At 51.7% G+C, this 15616-nt stretch overlaps 1 protein-coding gene across 12 annotated transcripts in view; it reads left to right on the top strand.

Moving 5' to 3' along the window:
- PIP5K1C (phosphatidylinositol-4-phosphate 5-kinase type 1 gamma) overlaps positions 1-15616 on the top strand; it is a 49020-nt gene that overhangs the window by 13201 nt on the left and 20203 nt on the right. For 7 of the 12 annotated variants that reach the window (XM_027742175.2, XM_027742173.2, XM_027742174.2 and 4 more), the window contains exons 2-6: positions 12006-12037; positions 14348-14434; positions 14532-14600; positions 14729-14859; positions 15449-15566. In XM_027742175.2, coding sequence (XP_027597976.1) covers positions 12006-12037; positions 14348-14434; positions 14532-14600; positions 14729-14859; positions 15449-15566 — 437 coding nt within the window. The remainder of the gene's footprint in view (positions 1-12005; positions 12038-14347; positions 14435-14531; positions 14601-14728; positions 14860-15448; positions 15567-15616) is intronic. The other 5 variants (XM_027742180.2, XM_027742178.2, XM_027742176.2 and 2 more) reach the window with 1 other exon arrangement.

Genomic DNA, 15616 nt, shown 5'->3' with positions numbered 1-15616 from the left:
ATGTTCAGGTTGTACATTGGGGAAAATTTCTTCATGGAAAGAATGGTCAGGCATTGGCACAGGCTGCCCATGGCAGTGGTGGAGTCACCACTCCTGCAAGTGTTTAAAAAACAAGCGGATGTGGCACTTTGCTGTATGGTTTAGCAGGCATGGGGGGCTTTGGTGAAGGTTGAACTTAGTGATCTTGGCGGTCTTTTCCAACCTTAATGATTCCATGATTCCTAAGGGCATCCCCAGTTGGGCAGATGCTGAGTAAAGCCCTGAGAAGGACTCAAGTTGTTCATGGTTCAGGCCTCTGTTTTAGGACCCGGGAGACCAGTTGCTGTTCCCAGTTGCATCTGGAGCTTATGGAGTGATGTCAATGCACGTGTGTGAGCTCTGTGGGCAGCCAGACTGGGCTCCTCCTGAGATGGTCACTTGTGTTTGCAGTTGTCCTTCCCTGTGTTTAGGGAATGCCTTTCCTCCTCCGCTCTCTCACTGGAGCAGGGCTGCTCCGAGACCCACAGCCCAAGAGCTGGGGGCTCTGCAAAGCTGGGAAGAGGGCTGACCCAGCTGGCTGAGGTTCAGCTCTGTGGTAATTTGTTGTCTTTCACCTGATGAGAGTCTGCTGTCAGACACATCCCAGAAACCACAACATCACATCACAGAGGCCTTGACCACTCATCTGTCCCAAGGGAATGCAGGACACCAAGAGTGAGCACAACACCATGACCATGGGCTCTGCTCTGCTGGATCCCAAACTGGCACTGCTCCCAGAGGGGTTTGTGGCTGCACTGGGTACGAGTGTGTGCTGAGCCCCAGGGAAAACAGTGCCAGAAATCTGCAGGTCCTCAGCACCAGGGGGGCTAAGAGGGGTTGGGGAGAACCGATTCCTTAAGAGCCTCAGTTCTGCCTGCTCAGCACCTTGGGAGCCTGAGTGCTCTTTTGGATTTTGCTCTTTGTTCTTTCACATCTTCCTTTGGGCACGTACCTGTGCAGAATCTGGAGATCTGCTTCCCAAGTGAGTAAATAAATGGGCATTGCTGCTCTTGATTAAGTAGAAGTAATAAATGCCTGGCTCAGCCTCCAAGTGCAAGTCCTCCAAGCTGGGCTGGAGAAGTGGCTGTCCTGACCCAGCTTTGAGCAGGCTGCAGGTCTGTGCCAGAACCAGCCTGTCCTTCAGCTCGTGGCTGCCTGCACTGGAGGAGGCTGTCCTTGATCCTTGGTGGAATGCAACTGAGACATCCTTGTAGCCCAGCATGGGCACCAGCTTACCTCTTCCTGCCCTCTCTGTGTGTCTCACCTGTTTGAATTTCCTACTGAGAGCTCTGAAAGTGTTTTTTAAAATTTTTAAATTATTTTTTAGGTACCTTATTTTCAACTGCTAGCTGAGTCACTAGCTGCCATGCTACAGCCAGGATCCCAGGGAGAGGAGAAACGTTGAGTTACGATTTTTGGCAGCACACTCCACCTTTTGAGTTTGTTCTACCGTGGCTTGTTTTGTTCCATCTGTTCAGGTGCCTTCGTTAGAGCAGAGCAGGAGCACCTGACCAAAAACACTTGAGTCACAGAGAGCAGAAGAGGCCTTAACAAGGCCAGTGAGAAAAGAACTCATTGGTGAAGCAATAATGCGAATTTCTTCTTAACCTCCACCCCCCACACCTTGTGTCAGTAGCTTTTGCCCTGGAGATCCTTCCTCAGTTTCACAGCACAGGGACATGTCTGTCCAGAGCTGCTGTGGCTTTGGGGGACATTTGTTCTCAGAGCCCCAGTGGAGGAGAGGACTGGAGGCTCAGGACCCCTCCTGGGTACCAGCCTCACCAGTCTGGGGGGAGAAGGGAGGTGTTGGCCTGTCCAGGGAGGGGTCAGGTCCTCAAATCTAAGAATGGTTTGGGTTGGAAGGGACCTTAAAGCTCCTTTCATCCCACCCCCCTACCATGGGCAGGGACACCTTCCACTAGCCCAGGTTGCTCCAAGCCTTGTCCATCCTGGCCTTGGACACTTCCAGGGATGGGGGAGCCACAACTTCTCTGGGCAACCTGTGCCAGGGCCTCCCCACCCTCACAGGGAAGAATTTCTTCCCAATCTCCCACCTAATCCTGCCCTCTGGCAGTGGGAAGCCATTCCCCTTGTCCTGTCCCTCCATCCCTTGTCCCCAGTCCCTCTCCAGCTCTCCTGGAGCCCCTTTAGGCCCTGCAAGGGGCTCTCAGCTCTCCCTGGAGCCTTCTCTCCTCCAGGTGAACCCCCCCAGCTCTCCCAGCCTGGCTCCAGAGCAGAGGGGCTCCAGCTCTTGGAGCATCTCTGTGGCCTCCTCTGGACTCTCCAGCAGCTCCACGTCCTTGTGCTGTTGGTGCCCCAGACCTGGAGGCAGCTCTGCAGGGGGGTCTCACCTGAGCAGGGCAAAGGGGCGGAATCCACCCCCTCAACCTGCTGGTTGACGCAGCCCAGGATCCATCTGGGAAGGATTTGCAGTAGCTGGAATGGATCGAGCAGAGTTTGCTTCTAAAGAGCTGCTCCCTTGTGTGCAGGGTCTGGGTGGGCTGTGCAGTGCTGGGGGGCAGGCAGGGGACACGCTGATGGGAAGCAACAGAGTTGGGATAGTGAGTTTTGAACGAGGCCAAGAAATCTCTGATCACTTGGTGCAGGTCGAGCTCAGATGAGCCAATCCTGCAGCCTGGAGAGCTTGGGTTTCTCCATGTTACATCCCCAAAAACTTGGGTTTATTTAGAAGTAGATCATAGAATCATGGGACCATTAAGGTTGGAAAAGAGCTCCAAGATCACCAAGTCCAACATTTGGTCTCTTAAACAAAGATGTGTCACTGCTCTGCCGTTCTGAGCACGTTTTCTTAATTTTCAGTGGTACCTGGTCAACTTGAAACCCCTGTCTGAGCTGTGTAGAGAATGTGCCCTTTGAGGGCTGTATCACAAACCTACACTCTAGAAACAGGCCCGGAAATTCAACCTGCTGCTTTTGCCTGGATGTCTGTTTTTGAAACAGGTAGAAGTTACAGATGTCCCCCTCTCCTCTCCCACCCAGACCTCGTCCTCAGCGTTGGGGGGCAAATCTCTCCTGCAGTGTTGTCAGCAGCACCTGTGGCAACTGGGAGGTGTTTGGTGAAGGACTTGGCTGCTCACATCAGGCTGAGTGCAAGGACTTTATCTCCGGTGACGTGTGTTGTGCATAACCCTGCACTGAAATCCCCTTTCAAGTCTCCAGTGCTTGAGCACCCTCAGAAAATCTCTGTCAGGTGACATTAGCCAGAGTGGAATTAAGTTTTAGAGGATTTAGCCGAGCAGCTTTGGCTACAGGGTAAATCAGGAAATACACCACTCGTTAAAAATCCAGGTGCATCTTCAGGATGACGTGTGAAGGGTGGCCTGCAGGCAGAGCAGCTGTTTTCCCTTTGGAGATTGCTGTTGGTTGGGATGCTGGGATCCCACGGGTTTAAAGATGTGTTGACTGCGGTGACTTCTCTGTGTCCTAGTGTTGTGGTAGGTGGTTTCTGGGAAACTTCAGATAGCTTTCCTTACCTGCTGTGACTGTAGTAACGAGTTCAACATGTGTTTTAGAAGGTCAGAAGACAAAATTTGTGGAGGTGGATATCTTTCTTGAGTTGTGTTCTTCTATTCTCAGACTAAAATAGATTAGGATTATTCCTGCTGGTGAATGAGCAAGGAGTCAGCTCTCTTTGAGGTAGGATCTATAGGAAAACACTTTTAAATGGTGGAAGTGATGAGTAATCTGGCCCATCCCTCCTGGATCAGAGGTGCAGAAACCTCTGTGAGAGATAAAATTGTGGGGATGGTTTGTCACTCTCTCATACAGCCTGCAATCCAACGCTCTTTGAAGCTGCTGTGCTGCTCCTGCAAGCAGCTGCAATGATTCTGCCTTGCCAGTGCTCTCCTCAGACTGGCTGAGATCCTTTCTGGGATACCCAGAGAAAGAATATTGGAAAGGGAGCCAAGCTGATGTGCCAAGATATCCTCCTGCACTAGTTAAAAGGAGTTTGCCCTCTCAGTAACAATATCCTGTGCTCTTTATCAGTGTAAGTAATTTTGGGGTTGACTACAGTGAATATATCCTTTTTCCAGCCAGCAATTCCCTGTCCCGTGCCTGGCTCCTGCCTTCCAGGTGGCCTCGCAGAGCCAGCGACTTCTAAGGGAGCTTGCCAAGGTCGGCTGGTGAAGAGCCTCCAGCAGCTCTAATCCCTGCCTGGTTGGGAGATGCTGAGGGCTGACCTTAAGCCCCAAGCATCCAAAGTCCTGAGCTGTGCCACAGTGCAGACCCTGGGTATTGGGGGCAGAAGAACTGTTCTGACTGTGGCAGGCAGAGGGTAACCTCGGATTAATCAGGTCGAGCTTCTCCCTCTTTATTAGTGGCACTGGGAGAGCAGCATAATGGAGGATGGAGGTGGGCATCCTTCCCTGCACAGAGGTAGGACACGTTACAGGTCCTGGATCCTGCTTCTCAGCAGGAGCCTCCAGGCAGGGAGATAGGGATGCTTGGAAAACGAAGGAGGGAAGTTAGTTCCTTTGCTGTCTTGTGCTTCTGTGACCTGGGGTTGGGAAACAACTCTCTGGGACGTTGTGGCAGCTGGAAACTCCATCTGGACATGCAGAAAGAGTCCCAGGGGCTGCTTGGGGCTTATGTGCTATGTTCAGGTCCCCAGTGTTTTTGCAACATGACTAGAAAGGCAACAGGAGGTTCTGTGTCCTCTTGCTGCCAAACCTCAGCTCTGGGCAGCCAGGAGATGCTCCAGTGAGTGGAGTCAGTGGGTTGGAACCTTCTAGTAGGGAATGTGAAGCTTATCCTACCCCTGAGCCAAGGTAAGGAGCAGCTGGATGTTGCTCTGGCTGTTCTGGATGATTGTGAGGAATGTAGCTTCAAAGTCCTTCAGCCTTTTGCAGCCTCGCTCTAAATTGGCGTCGTGGTTTTAGTGGCACCTCTGTGTCGTCACGGGGCAGAGCTGGCTCTGTCCTGCAGAGGTGACGCTTCCTGCTGCCATGTTTGCTGTCTCTAATCCCGACCAGGCTTTGTTGTGAATGCTGGTAGGCAGATTTGGACTTGCAGGTTGTAATAAGGAGAGAAGCCAGAGGCTGGGAAGAGGCACTGCCGGGTGCGTGACCTTGGGAGCCTCTCGCCTTCCTGCCCCCGCTGCCCCCAGGGGACGTGCCGGGGAGCGTGTGTGTTCCACTCCCCAATCCTCCTGTGACCGGAGCGTGGAAGGGAGCAGGAACACTGTGTTCAGATAAGGCTGCACCTTTCCCATGGAACAGATGTTTGCCCGAACATCCCACTGGATTGCATAATTACGGAGCCGAGCGGCTGCAGCCTGTTCCGCTGCCGGGTGGCAGCTATTGTGTGCTGCTCCTGATGGGATTCTTGTTGGGCTTTTTGTCACCGTGTCACACGCTTTGGGCTCAGCACTCCGAAATTGTCCCTTCTTCCTACAGGCAGCTGATCTGAAACAAGAAAACAAATCAGTTCTTTTTAAATTTCATTTCCCTGCTCTTGTCCTGCTCGTTCCTCGCCGTAATTGGACTTGGGCGCAGTAAGCGCTTTTCCCGGGAGTTGTCAAGGAAACGCTCCAGCATGGGGATGGCCTGGCTCAGCTCCCCGAGGAGAGCTGGACCCGGGATGCTGCCCCCCAGATGCAGCGACATGGGCAGCTGAGGATGAGGAAGGGATGTGTTAACCCCCCCACCAGCATCTTCATCTTCTGCCCTGAGCTGGGATAAATGGATTTATTTCTGAGGCAGAAAGAGTTTCTGCGTAAACCCAAAAATAAACAGGGCTGGTAGGTGCCTTTACTGCAGCATCATCCCTTTGTGGCAGTCCCTGGCAGTGCTGATGCTCCATAAGCTGGAAGTTTGCTTTGATTGGCGAGTTGGGCTGTAGAATACAGGATCAGTGGCTGATCCCTGGGGAGTCCTGCCAGGGGAGTCTTGGGGTCAGAAACGTGAGGGGGTGGCTGGGGCAAGACTAGAGAGTCAGAAACCTGAGGAGGTGGCTGGGGTAGGACTGGGGAGTCAGAAACCTGAGGGGGTGGCTGGGGCAGGACTGAGGAGTCAGAAACCTGAGGGGGTGGCTGGGGCAGGACTGGGGAGTCAGAAACCTGAGGAGGTGGCTGGGGCAGGACTGAGGAGTCAGAAACCTGAGGGGGTGGCTGGGGCAAGACTAGAGAGTCAGAAACCTGAGGAGGTGGCTGGGGCAGGACTGAAGAGTCAGAAACCTGAGGGGGTGGCTGGGGCAGGACTGGGGAGTCAGAAACCTGAGGGGGTGGCTGGGGCGGGACTGGGGCTCCCACCTGCCTGCCTGTCTCCAGTTAATGGAAGAGCTTGTCCTTGCCCAGGGTGGAAAGGAGGGATCAGTGGTGGCACTGCTGTCAGCAGGTACCACAGCAGTGCCCCAGAGCCCTGGCCTGCCCAGCTGGCACGTTAAACTCCTTCCCTTAATTTGTATAAGCCATTTGTACGAGCCATTTATTTGGACAAGCCTTGCCATCCCTGTCACCAAAGTTTCTGCTCAGATAAACAAAGACAAAGGCCATGGGAAGAGTGCAGCACATGGAGCTGGGGCAGCAGATCCTGGTGTGCCAATGTCATCTTCCCTCCCCAGAGCGAAGGTGGCTCCTGCGTGCTTGGAACAAGGCACGGAGCCAGTGTGGGCGGCGAGCAGGGGACAGGGAGGAGAGCAGGGCAGCCAAGGTGGGATTAAATGGGATTACTCACCTCTGGCTGCTCCTGGTAGCCCAGTTTGGATGCTTCCCAGTGCTGCCAGCATTTCTGTCTGCAAATAGCTGCTGGACTTTTGATGGTGGCTAAAGTGTCCTGAGGAATGTGGAGCTACCTGTGCTGCAGATGCCTCAGAGCTGGGTCTCTCCTCCCTTGCCCACAGAGATGGAAGCAGCCTTGCCTGAGCACAGGGGTGGACAGGATGAACCAGGCTGGAGCGAGACTGGGATGGGTTCAATCAGCACCAGTTTGATGTGGATGATCCCAAAAATCAATCAACCAGTGCTCCAGGGAAAAACGGATACATTTAGGTGGCAAAGCTATATGTAGGTTCTATATAACAAAAAGAATTTATCTCAGATTGCTTTATTTCTGTATTATTTCTCCAAGCTCTCTGCATGGCAGGAGCAGCGATCCATGCCCAGGGTGCAGAGCAGCTGCAGCTCTTTCTGCCAAGAGATGCCACATTTAAGGGGGCAAAACCCCTGAATTTTTATTTAGTGTTGTGCCTTCCTTGACGTTTCTCATCTGAATCAAATTGTGTTGGTTTATGGGAAGAAGATGTGTTAAATGATCAGCAGGAGGTGATCCTGTCTGCTTGGGAAGGGCAGGTTGTTCTCAGCTGCCTTCTCCAGGGGGTTGCTGAGAGTCCAGCTCCTGCTTCCTGTGGTGTCTCCTCCCCTTCCAGGACTGCCCTGTGCTGCCGGCTCTGAGTGCTGGGAGCTGGAGCCACACGTGTTGGGTATGAGAAGAAATTCAGAGCTGCTTTTGCCTCTCCCTTTGGACACAGCCTGATGCTCGTGCCAGCCCCTCAGGGAGCTGGACTGGCTGCTGTGCTGGCTCCAGGGCTGCTTCCCAACTCTAGTGTTTCTGGCTCACAAGGGAGCTGGAGAGGGACTTTGGACAAGGGTATGTAAGTGATAGGACAAGGGGGAATGGCTTCCCACTGCCAGAGGGCAGGGTTAGATGGGAGATTGGGAAGGAATTGTTCCCTGGGAGAGTGGTGAGGCCCTGGCACAGGTTGCCCAGAGCAGCTGTGACTCCCCCATCCCTGGGAGTGTCCAAGGCTGGGTTGGAAAGGGCTTGAAGCAACCTGTTCTAGTGGAAGGTGTCCCTGCCCATGGCAGGGACAAGATGAGCTTTAACCCAACCCAACCCATTCTCTGATTTGCTGAATTGCCTTCCCCCACTCCCCCTTGCTTTAAATTTGTCCCTATTAGCAACCCCTTACAGGCAGTATCAGCTGCCTCTTTTGATGGATGCATTTCATTTCCAGCCTTTCTCTCTGTATTTCAACTGTAACTCACGTGTGGAGCCTTTAACTTCCACAGCTCCTGTCTTGGCAGTCTTGGGTTTGATTTTGCCCATAAGGCATTACCTGGGCAGGTCTGTGTTTGAGGGGTCTGATGGAACAGTGAATTGCAGTGTCCTGGTCACAGCCTCCACCTCTCCTTGTCGTCCAGGTGGGTTGCTCAGGTGTGTCACATTGTCTTGTTCTCAATGGAGAAAGTCTAAAGTGAGATACAGATCTCCTTCGGGAAATGTGTCAGGATTTCATGGAATCCCAGAATGTTTTGGGTTGGAAGGGACCTTAAAGCTCATCCAGTTCCATCCCCTGCCGTGGGCAGGGACACCTTCCACTAGATCAGGCTGGGAACAAGTGGCAAACTGCAGGTCTCTGGTGTGCTGGATTTCTGGGGGACTCCTGCTGGTGCAGCTTCCTGCTGAGGAGCTTATGTGGCATTTATATTCTCACATATTTTTAGTTGCAGTCACGTTGTATATCCTCATAAACACTTTAATAAAGTGAAGCTTTATTAAAGATACTGCAGCAGTTTTGATCTTAGAAAGGAGTCCAGATAAACCTATTGGTTATTCAGATTTGTTTTGACTTCTCTAGGCCATCATAAAGGATCAAATAGTTACCATTTATAAATGTGTGTGTGTATACACCTGTCTTATAAAGAAAACTGCTTTATTAGATCTTATGGGCACTGCCCAGGCTCCCCAGGGCAGTGGGCACGGCCCCAAGGCTGCCAGAGCTCCAGGAGCATTTGGACAACACCCTGAGGGACAGGTTGGGATTGCTGGGGTGTCTGTGCAGGGCCAGGAGTTGGACGCCGTGATCCTTGTGGGTCCTTTCTAACTCAGGATATTCCAGGATTCTGTGAACTTAAACGAGGCTTATCCTGGATTTTTGTAAACTGTCTTAAGAAATTCCTTTCCAGTAGACAGAAACCTCTTATGACTCTTTTGATAACGAAGGGCTTTGGCAAGTCAACCTGCCTTAGCTGGTTTTGAAGGAAGTGGAAGGGACACCTTCCACTAGCCCAGATTGCTCCAAGCCCTGTCCAACTTGGCCTTGGACACTTCCAGGGATGGGACAGCCACAGCTGCTCTGAGAAACCTTTGCCAGGGCCTCACTACCCTCATCCTGTGGGGGTTTTGCTCCTCTGACTGGTAGAGCTGAAACTCAAGAGCCCTTTCCTGTGTCAGACAAGGTGCAGAGGTTTTCCTGCCTGTCCTGCAGGGTGTCAGTGCCGTGGTGGGGATGGCCTGTGAACAGAGAAATATGGAAAAAACCCAGAAGTTAAATCCGAGATGGGAATTGCTGAATCCAAAACTGAAGCATTCCTTTCAGAGGCTCTCTAGGAGCTCGAGGGTTGGGACAGGGTCACTCGAAGCCGTGCACAGATGAGAACAGAACTGAAGGCAGCAGGTCAAGCGTGCTCGAAGCGCTTGGCAGAGCCCAGGCACGGGCTGCAGGCAGGGCAGAAAGTTGGGGTTTCATCCCAGGGTTTCCCCTCCGGAGCTGCTCATCCATCACATTTCTGAGCACGCCCCGGCTAAGCCGCACCAAATCGGATAAGAATCATTTCAATTATCTCGTTAAGTGTCAAAACTTCCCGCAGCAGCTCCCGCAAACCCCAGCGCTGTCTCGTGGCTCTGTAACCCCCGGAGCTGGAGTTAAATCAGGTTCTGCCAGGCCATCTGTCAGCTCGTTTGAGCCGAGCACGGCCGCGTGCCACGCACGGAGGAGCCAGCGGAAGATTTTTACATTTTCTGCCTAGATAAGTTGATTTTATAGAGCTGATTTTTTTTTTATTTTTGGTGTGGGCTGGGGGAGGTTTTGCTGGGGGTGCTCTTGCCCACCTCAGGCATCGTTTCTCCTGGAGATCTGTGGTTCTTCACCTCCGGTACCTTTCCTGCCTGCGGATGGTTGGTGTTGATTCCACATTTGGTACGTGTACAGCAGCAGACACTTAAAAGCTGGGAATGAAAGCAGCTTGTGGTAATTATCACAAAATTAAAGATAATCTCCTGCTCTGGAATTGTGACAAAGTGCAGAAACGAGATTAGTGCGGTGGGAGAGCAGTGGCAGCCGTGGCAGGAGAGCACATTCTCCTGGCCTGGGGCTCTTGGCCACAGTGTGTTCCCAGCGATTTCCAGTGTTCAATCTGGAGCAGCATTTCCCCTTTTGGATTCCCCAGTGGTCTGGAGCTGCTGCTCCAGCTCGTGTCCTGAAAGTTCATTAGCTAAATGCTCACTTAGTGCCTTATTTCCTGCTCTCCAGGCCACTGCGGGGCGTTTTGTTCAAAAATCACGGAATTGTGTTGGCTTAGGCCAAAGAACTAATTTTTCATCACAGTTGGAGCTCACAGTGGTCCTGAGCCATGTGCTGGCACGGTCCTGGAGAGCTGGAGGAGTGACAGGGTCACGTCACTCGTGGTGTGTCACCCACCCGTGTCAGTGACACCCCGCTGGCTGAGGGGACCCGGCCCAGGTGGGTGACAGGGGGGAGCTGCTCTGCCCCCTTGGGATCCTGCTCCACTCAGTGCCCTCCTCCTGCCTGAGCTGGGACTGTGCAGCGCAGGGAGTGGGATTGCAGAGCTTCGCTGCAGTCCTGCCATTCTGTTCCTGATGCAGAACTTGGGCACTGGGAGCACAGTTTAAAACAGAACAATGTTACTGGGTTTGTTGTTTATTCGCTTCCCAGCGTCTGAAATATTTCCCAAAATGTAACTGAGTCACACCCTTCCCTGGTGGTGTTGTCATCTGCAGAACATCGTGCTCCCATTATCATCCAATCCCAGAATGGTTTGGGTTGGAAGGGACCTTAAAGCCCATCCAGTCCCAGTCTCTGCCAGGGGCAGGGACACCTTCCACTAGCCCAGGTTGCTCCAAGCCCTGTCCAACCTGGCCTTGGACACTCCCAGGGATGGGGCAGCCACAGCTGCTCTGGGAAACCTGTGCCAGGGCCTCCCCACCCTCCCAGGGAAGAATTCCTTCCCAATGTCCCATCTAACACTGCCCTTTGGCAGTGGGAAGCCATTCCCCCTTGTCCTGTCACTGCAGGCCCTCTCCAGCTGTCTTGGAGCCCCTTCAGGTACTGAAGTTATGCCCAACTTCTTGCTCAGGCTCCTTCTGAAACAAGCCCTGAAGCAGCATCGCTGCTTGTCTTTGCTGGGGCTGAGCAGGTACCCCAGGTAAACCATTGTCAAAATGGGGAGGGGATGCTGAAGCAGCAGAAATTTGTCTGGATCCTCTGGGGCTTTTCCTACTCTCCAGCCAGGAGGGCAGGAGGACATCCACTCCCCCTGGAGAAGGACCTCCCCCCAGTTTGAGTGTAGATACCCCTCTTGAGTAGAAGACTCAAAGCTCCACTCAGTGGTCTCTTGTGAAATTAAGCCACTTCTTAAGAAAGGGAGATGTCCTCGTGTCAGAGGGTTTGGCCTGTGTTTCCAGCTCTGATTATATATCTGAGAGCTTGAGGCAAAACCCTGATTTTCACCGTTGGCTGTAATGCAGCAGCGGTGGCTTCTCCCAAGGCAGCAGGAAAGATAAATGATGCGTTCATTTGTGTGATATATTTGGACACTGGATTCTATAAATAGATTCAATTATCAATATAGTTTGTCAAGTGCCTACTGAGTGGCTGGAAAGCAGCTTCAGGAGTGTCTCTCTGGGCTTGTGCAGGCTGACTCTCCAGTGCAGTGTGGACCCTTTGCTTAATGGGGCAGCAGGGCTTTGTGAGAACTCTCTGCTGAAGCCTCTAGGAAATGCTTTTACTAGGAAAAAATGTGCATTTTTGTGCTTCTGAATGTGAAATTGTTTGGGTGACTCCTGTACCTTCAGATTCTTGCACTAGTGAAGCTGAAAACCAAGCAAAGCCAGATGCTCTAAAGGCTTGAAAAGACATTGGGCCATTTTCTTGGAGCTTTGGTGGTTGGGTTGGTTTTTTTTCCTGATGTCCCTACTTTTCCTGATCCTCTTCCCTTCTCTCTGCAGGTCTGGCCCCAAAGAAGACAGCCATAACTGAGGTGAGCTTTGTAAAGCTGAGCTTGACAGTTCTGTGTGGAAAAATGAGAACACAGAGCTCTAGAAAACACTTCTGCCTGCTTTTTTTTGGTTTGTTTTGTTTGTTTGTTTGTTTGTTAGCAAAACTAGATTTTGTAATACATATGAGATGACTGGAAATTTGATATCTGTTATTTGGGAGAAATAAAATTAGTGGCAGGTCTTCAGGGTCCCTGTGTTGGCATCACCACAGGCACAGGGGGGAGGTGGAGGGGTTGTGCCCATCATGTGGCCAGTTTTTAGCTGTGTGATCCACAATGCCTGTACATCAGTGGCTCAGGGCACCCAGGACCTGGAGGTGGTAACAGGAGAATCTGTGTGTTGGGGCATCTCAGGGGCTCTGTGTTGGGTCTCACCCACTCCTGGGAGCGAGTCAGGGAGGCTGTGATTTGTTAAGCACTAAAACAGGGGAACATCTCCTGGGACTGATCTTCTCTCAGAGATATTCCAGGTCACAGGTTCTGAGTCACTGTTACCTTCTGGAGCAAAACTCCCCACAGTTGGCAGCAGGGAATCTGGTAGGAGGCTCTGTGCCTGAAAGCTGTTCCCTGAAGCCCACACTCTCAGTTTAGAGCATCATGTTCAAATGATTTTCATTTGATCAAATTTTCTGACATCCCCCTTCCCATTCCTCACCTGGGATGATGAGCATTTGTACACAAGAATAGCAAAATCTTCCCATAAAAATTGCCAGGAATGCGACAGTTGGTTCTTTTCTGTCTCCCCAGAAATGTGTGTAGTAGAAAGCTCAGCTTCTGTGGAAGTTGGTTGCTTGGTTCAGTGCACCAACAGCCCCACTTTTCCTTGCCCTGGAAACAGCCACAGGCAGAGCAAGAGGCTGGAAGAGGCTTTTGTCACTGCAGTTTTAGGATGGCTGTCCCTTCCCACTGCCTGTGTCTGTTCATCTGAGGATGATGATGAGCCAGGATGATGATGGTGAGGCAGGATGGCACAGCTGAAGCTTGTGTGGAGCAGGATCCAGCACGCTGGGTAGAGGCTGAAGGAGAGGATAAGCTGATCCCAGCTGCTGGGAGAAGGAGTGTTCAGGAGCAATGTGCTAATAAGACAGGGTAGGAAATGGGATTTTTGAAGGAGAACTCAGACTGCCCCTTAGTACAAGAAGGACAAGCAGTTTGACCAGAAATAGCTGCAAGCTCTTGATTAAAAGCTAAAGCACAAAGAACTTCTTAGTCTGAGCAAAATTATCCGTTGTCTGCTGGAGCCATTGGTTCAGAGCTGGGTCTGTGCAGCTCTCAAAGTGGACAGGGATAGAACAGGGTCACTTGGGAAGTGACCTTGGATCTCTCTGTGTGCTGCTCAAAGGAAGATCCAAAGCTGTCCTGCAATGTAGCAAACCCCAAAATGGTGCTGGTGGCTCACCAGCAGTTCTAGCTGCCTGCTGGGCTCTGGGATCCACTGGGATCGACTGGCAGAGAGCCTGGGAGTGGGTGAAACATTGCTTGGTGATGGAGTAGAGGGTCCCTACACCCAGGGCTGCAAAAGGAGCTGCACAGAACTTCCCAAAACATGGTTACATTGGGTTGTTAAAGGGAGCACCACGATCTGCTCCCTCCTGGATCAGCAAAGAAAGACCTGGCAAACTCAGGCAGGAGAGGAGAAGGGGACAGGAGCAGGTTTGTTGTCACCCTGAGGTGCTGGCAGCCTATAGCATTTCTGTGAACTCTTTGCAAAACCTGTGGAAGAGCCGTTCCTGGGGTTCATCCCATGTGGACTCGGCCTTGGAATTACAAACTGATGAGATCTTGCTGACTGGATTATCTCAGTGGGAGCAGGGCTGGGCTGGGCTGTCCTCATCAGCTGCCTCTGATCTCTCCAGTGAAGCGTGAGGTGTTGGTGTGACACCTGAGGGCGTGGAGTTCTTAAGCACAAACCTCTCGGGCTGTTTGATTTAATACATCACTTGTAAATCAATGGGAAACCACAGTCAAGCACCAGGGGATGTTGGCAGCTGGATCTTTTCCAAGCTCTTCACTGAGGGCTCTGCCCAGGGAGCAGTGGGGGTGTGTCAGGTGGAGTGTTGCTATTCAAACTCTCGAGGGGTGGAAGGATAATTCAAACAGCCTTGTGTGAAGTTTGCAGGTGCCAGTTGCACCTGTTGGCACTCTGCAGGGGTTTTTTCTGGCAGTGGAGTGATCCCTGTGTGCAGTACAGCTGTTGGGAGCGTGGCTGTGCCTGTGCCTGTGCTGCTCTGGGTGTGCTTGGTGGCCAGCTCAGCCCCTGCCCTGATCCTCACCCACGTGCTCTCCTTGCAGGGACCGTCAGTGCCAGGACAGCCTGGCCAAGGAAAGAAGATTGGCCACCGAAGCGTGGATGCTTCTGGGGAAACCACCTACAAAAAGGTTTGGGTTCGGGGAGTGGGGGGGCAGCCAAGTGTGGGTGACAGACTGAGAGAAGTTGGGGCCCAATAGTTACCAATCTGATTGACATTTTACGCAGCACCCCTGGACAGCAGAATCATGCAAACGGCAAACCTGGAGCCCTCTCTTCAGCAGCTGGATGAACTTGGTTAGCAGTGTGTAGTGCCCGAGACAACCCCACAGAAGTCACAGACATGACTGTGTTGTAAATACAGGGGATGTTATTGCCATAATCTCCTGTGAAATGCTCACTGACTGCTCTTTTCCTTTTGCCAGACCACGTCATCCACTCTGAAGGGGGCCATCCAGCTGGGGATTGGATATACTGTGGGCAATCTGAGCTCCAAGCCAGAGAGAGATGTCCTGATGCAGGACTTCTATGTGGTGGAGAGCATTTTTTTCCCAAGGTAAAGGAGAAGGGAAAAAGAAAAAAACAGATGAGTTATTTCTTTTTCTCACTGATTTTTCAAGAGAGCTTCCATCTGTCTTTAGACCAGAGTTGGATGCTCTGAATGTTTTAAATCTGCACCATGACATACAAACAGAACAGTGGGAAGTGTTGGATTCTGCAGTGCACTGGCTTGTAGGGAAGCACAGGGAAGCAGTACTGGGTGCTCGAGTTTGTTACCCTTCCTACGTGCTCATCTTTCTACCTGTCCATCTAGAATTTCTTTCATGAAATTATACAATGTTTGAGATGGAAGAAACTCCTTCTGGGAGCTCTTTAACTGTGAATAAACAAAGCTCATAAAAGCTATATTCTCTATGTAAATATATTCTCCTTGGCAAGTGGCTGTTCCTTCACTCTCTGGAAATAGATTTTGGCAGATAACATAAAACCTGTTTTCCTGTTGTCCTGCCGCAGACGCGAGGTGGTTGTTGTTCCAGAGATGTCTTTTTGCAAGGCTCAGTTCACCTTAAATACACTGGGCAGTCTTGGTGTGACTGTAGGTGTCTGGTGAGTGGTAACAGAGGCCCTGTGTGTGTTCTGTGCAGCGAGGGCAGTAACCTCACCCCGGCTCACCACTACGCCGACTTCAGGTTCAAGACCTACGCCCCGGTGGCTTTCCGGTACTTCCGAGAGCTCTTTGGGATTCGTCCAGATGATTATTTGGTATGGATGTATTTTTTGGTTTCTCTGTCTTTCCTCATTTATCTGCCTTT

This window comes from Pipra filicauda, unplaced genomic scaffold (assembly GCF_003945595.2).
Source record: "Pipra filicauda isolate LSUMZ 115617 unplaced genomic scaffold, ASM394559v2 scaffold467_size714961_pilon, whole genome shotgun sequence".
Lineage (NCBI taxonomy): Eukaryota > Metazoa > Chordata > Aves > Passeriformes > Pipridae > Pipra > Pipra filicauda.
This window is presented reverse-complemented; position numbering and strand designations above follow the sequence as displayed.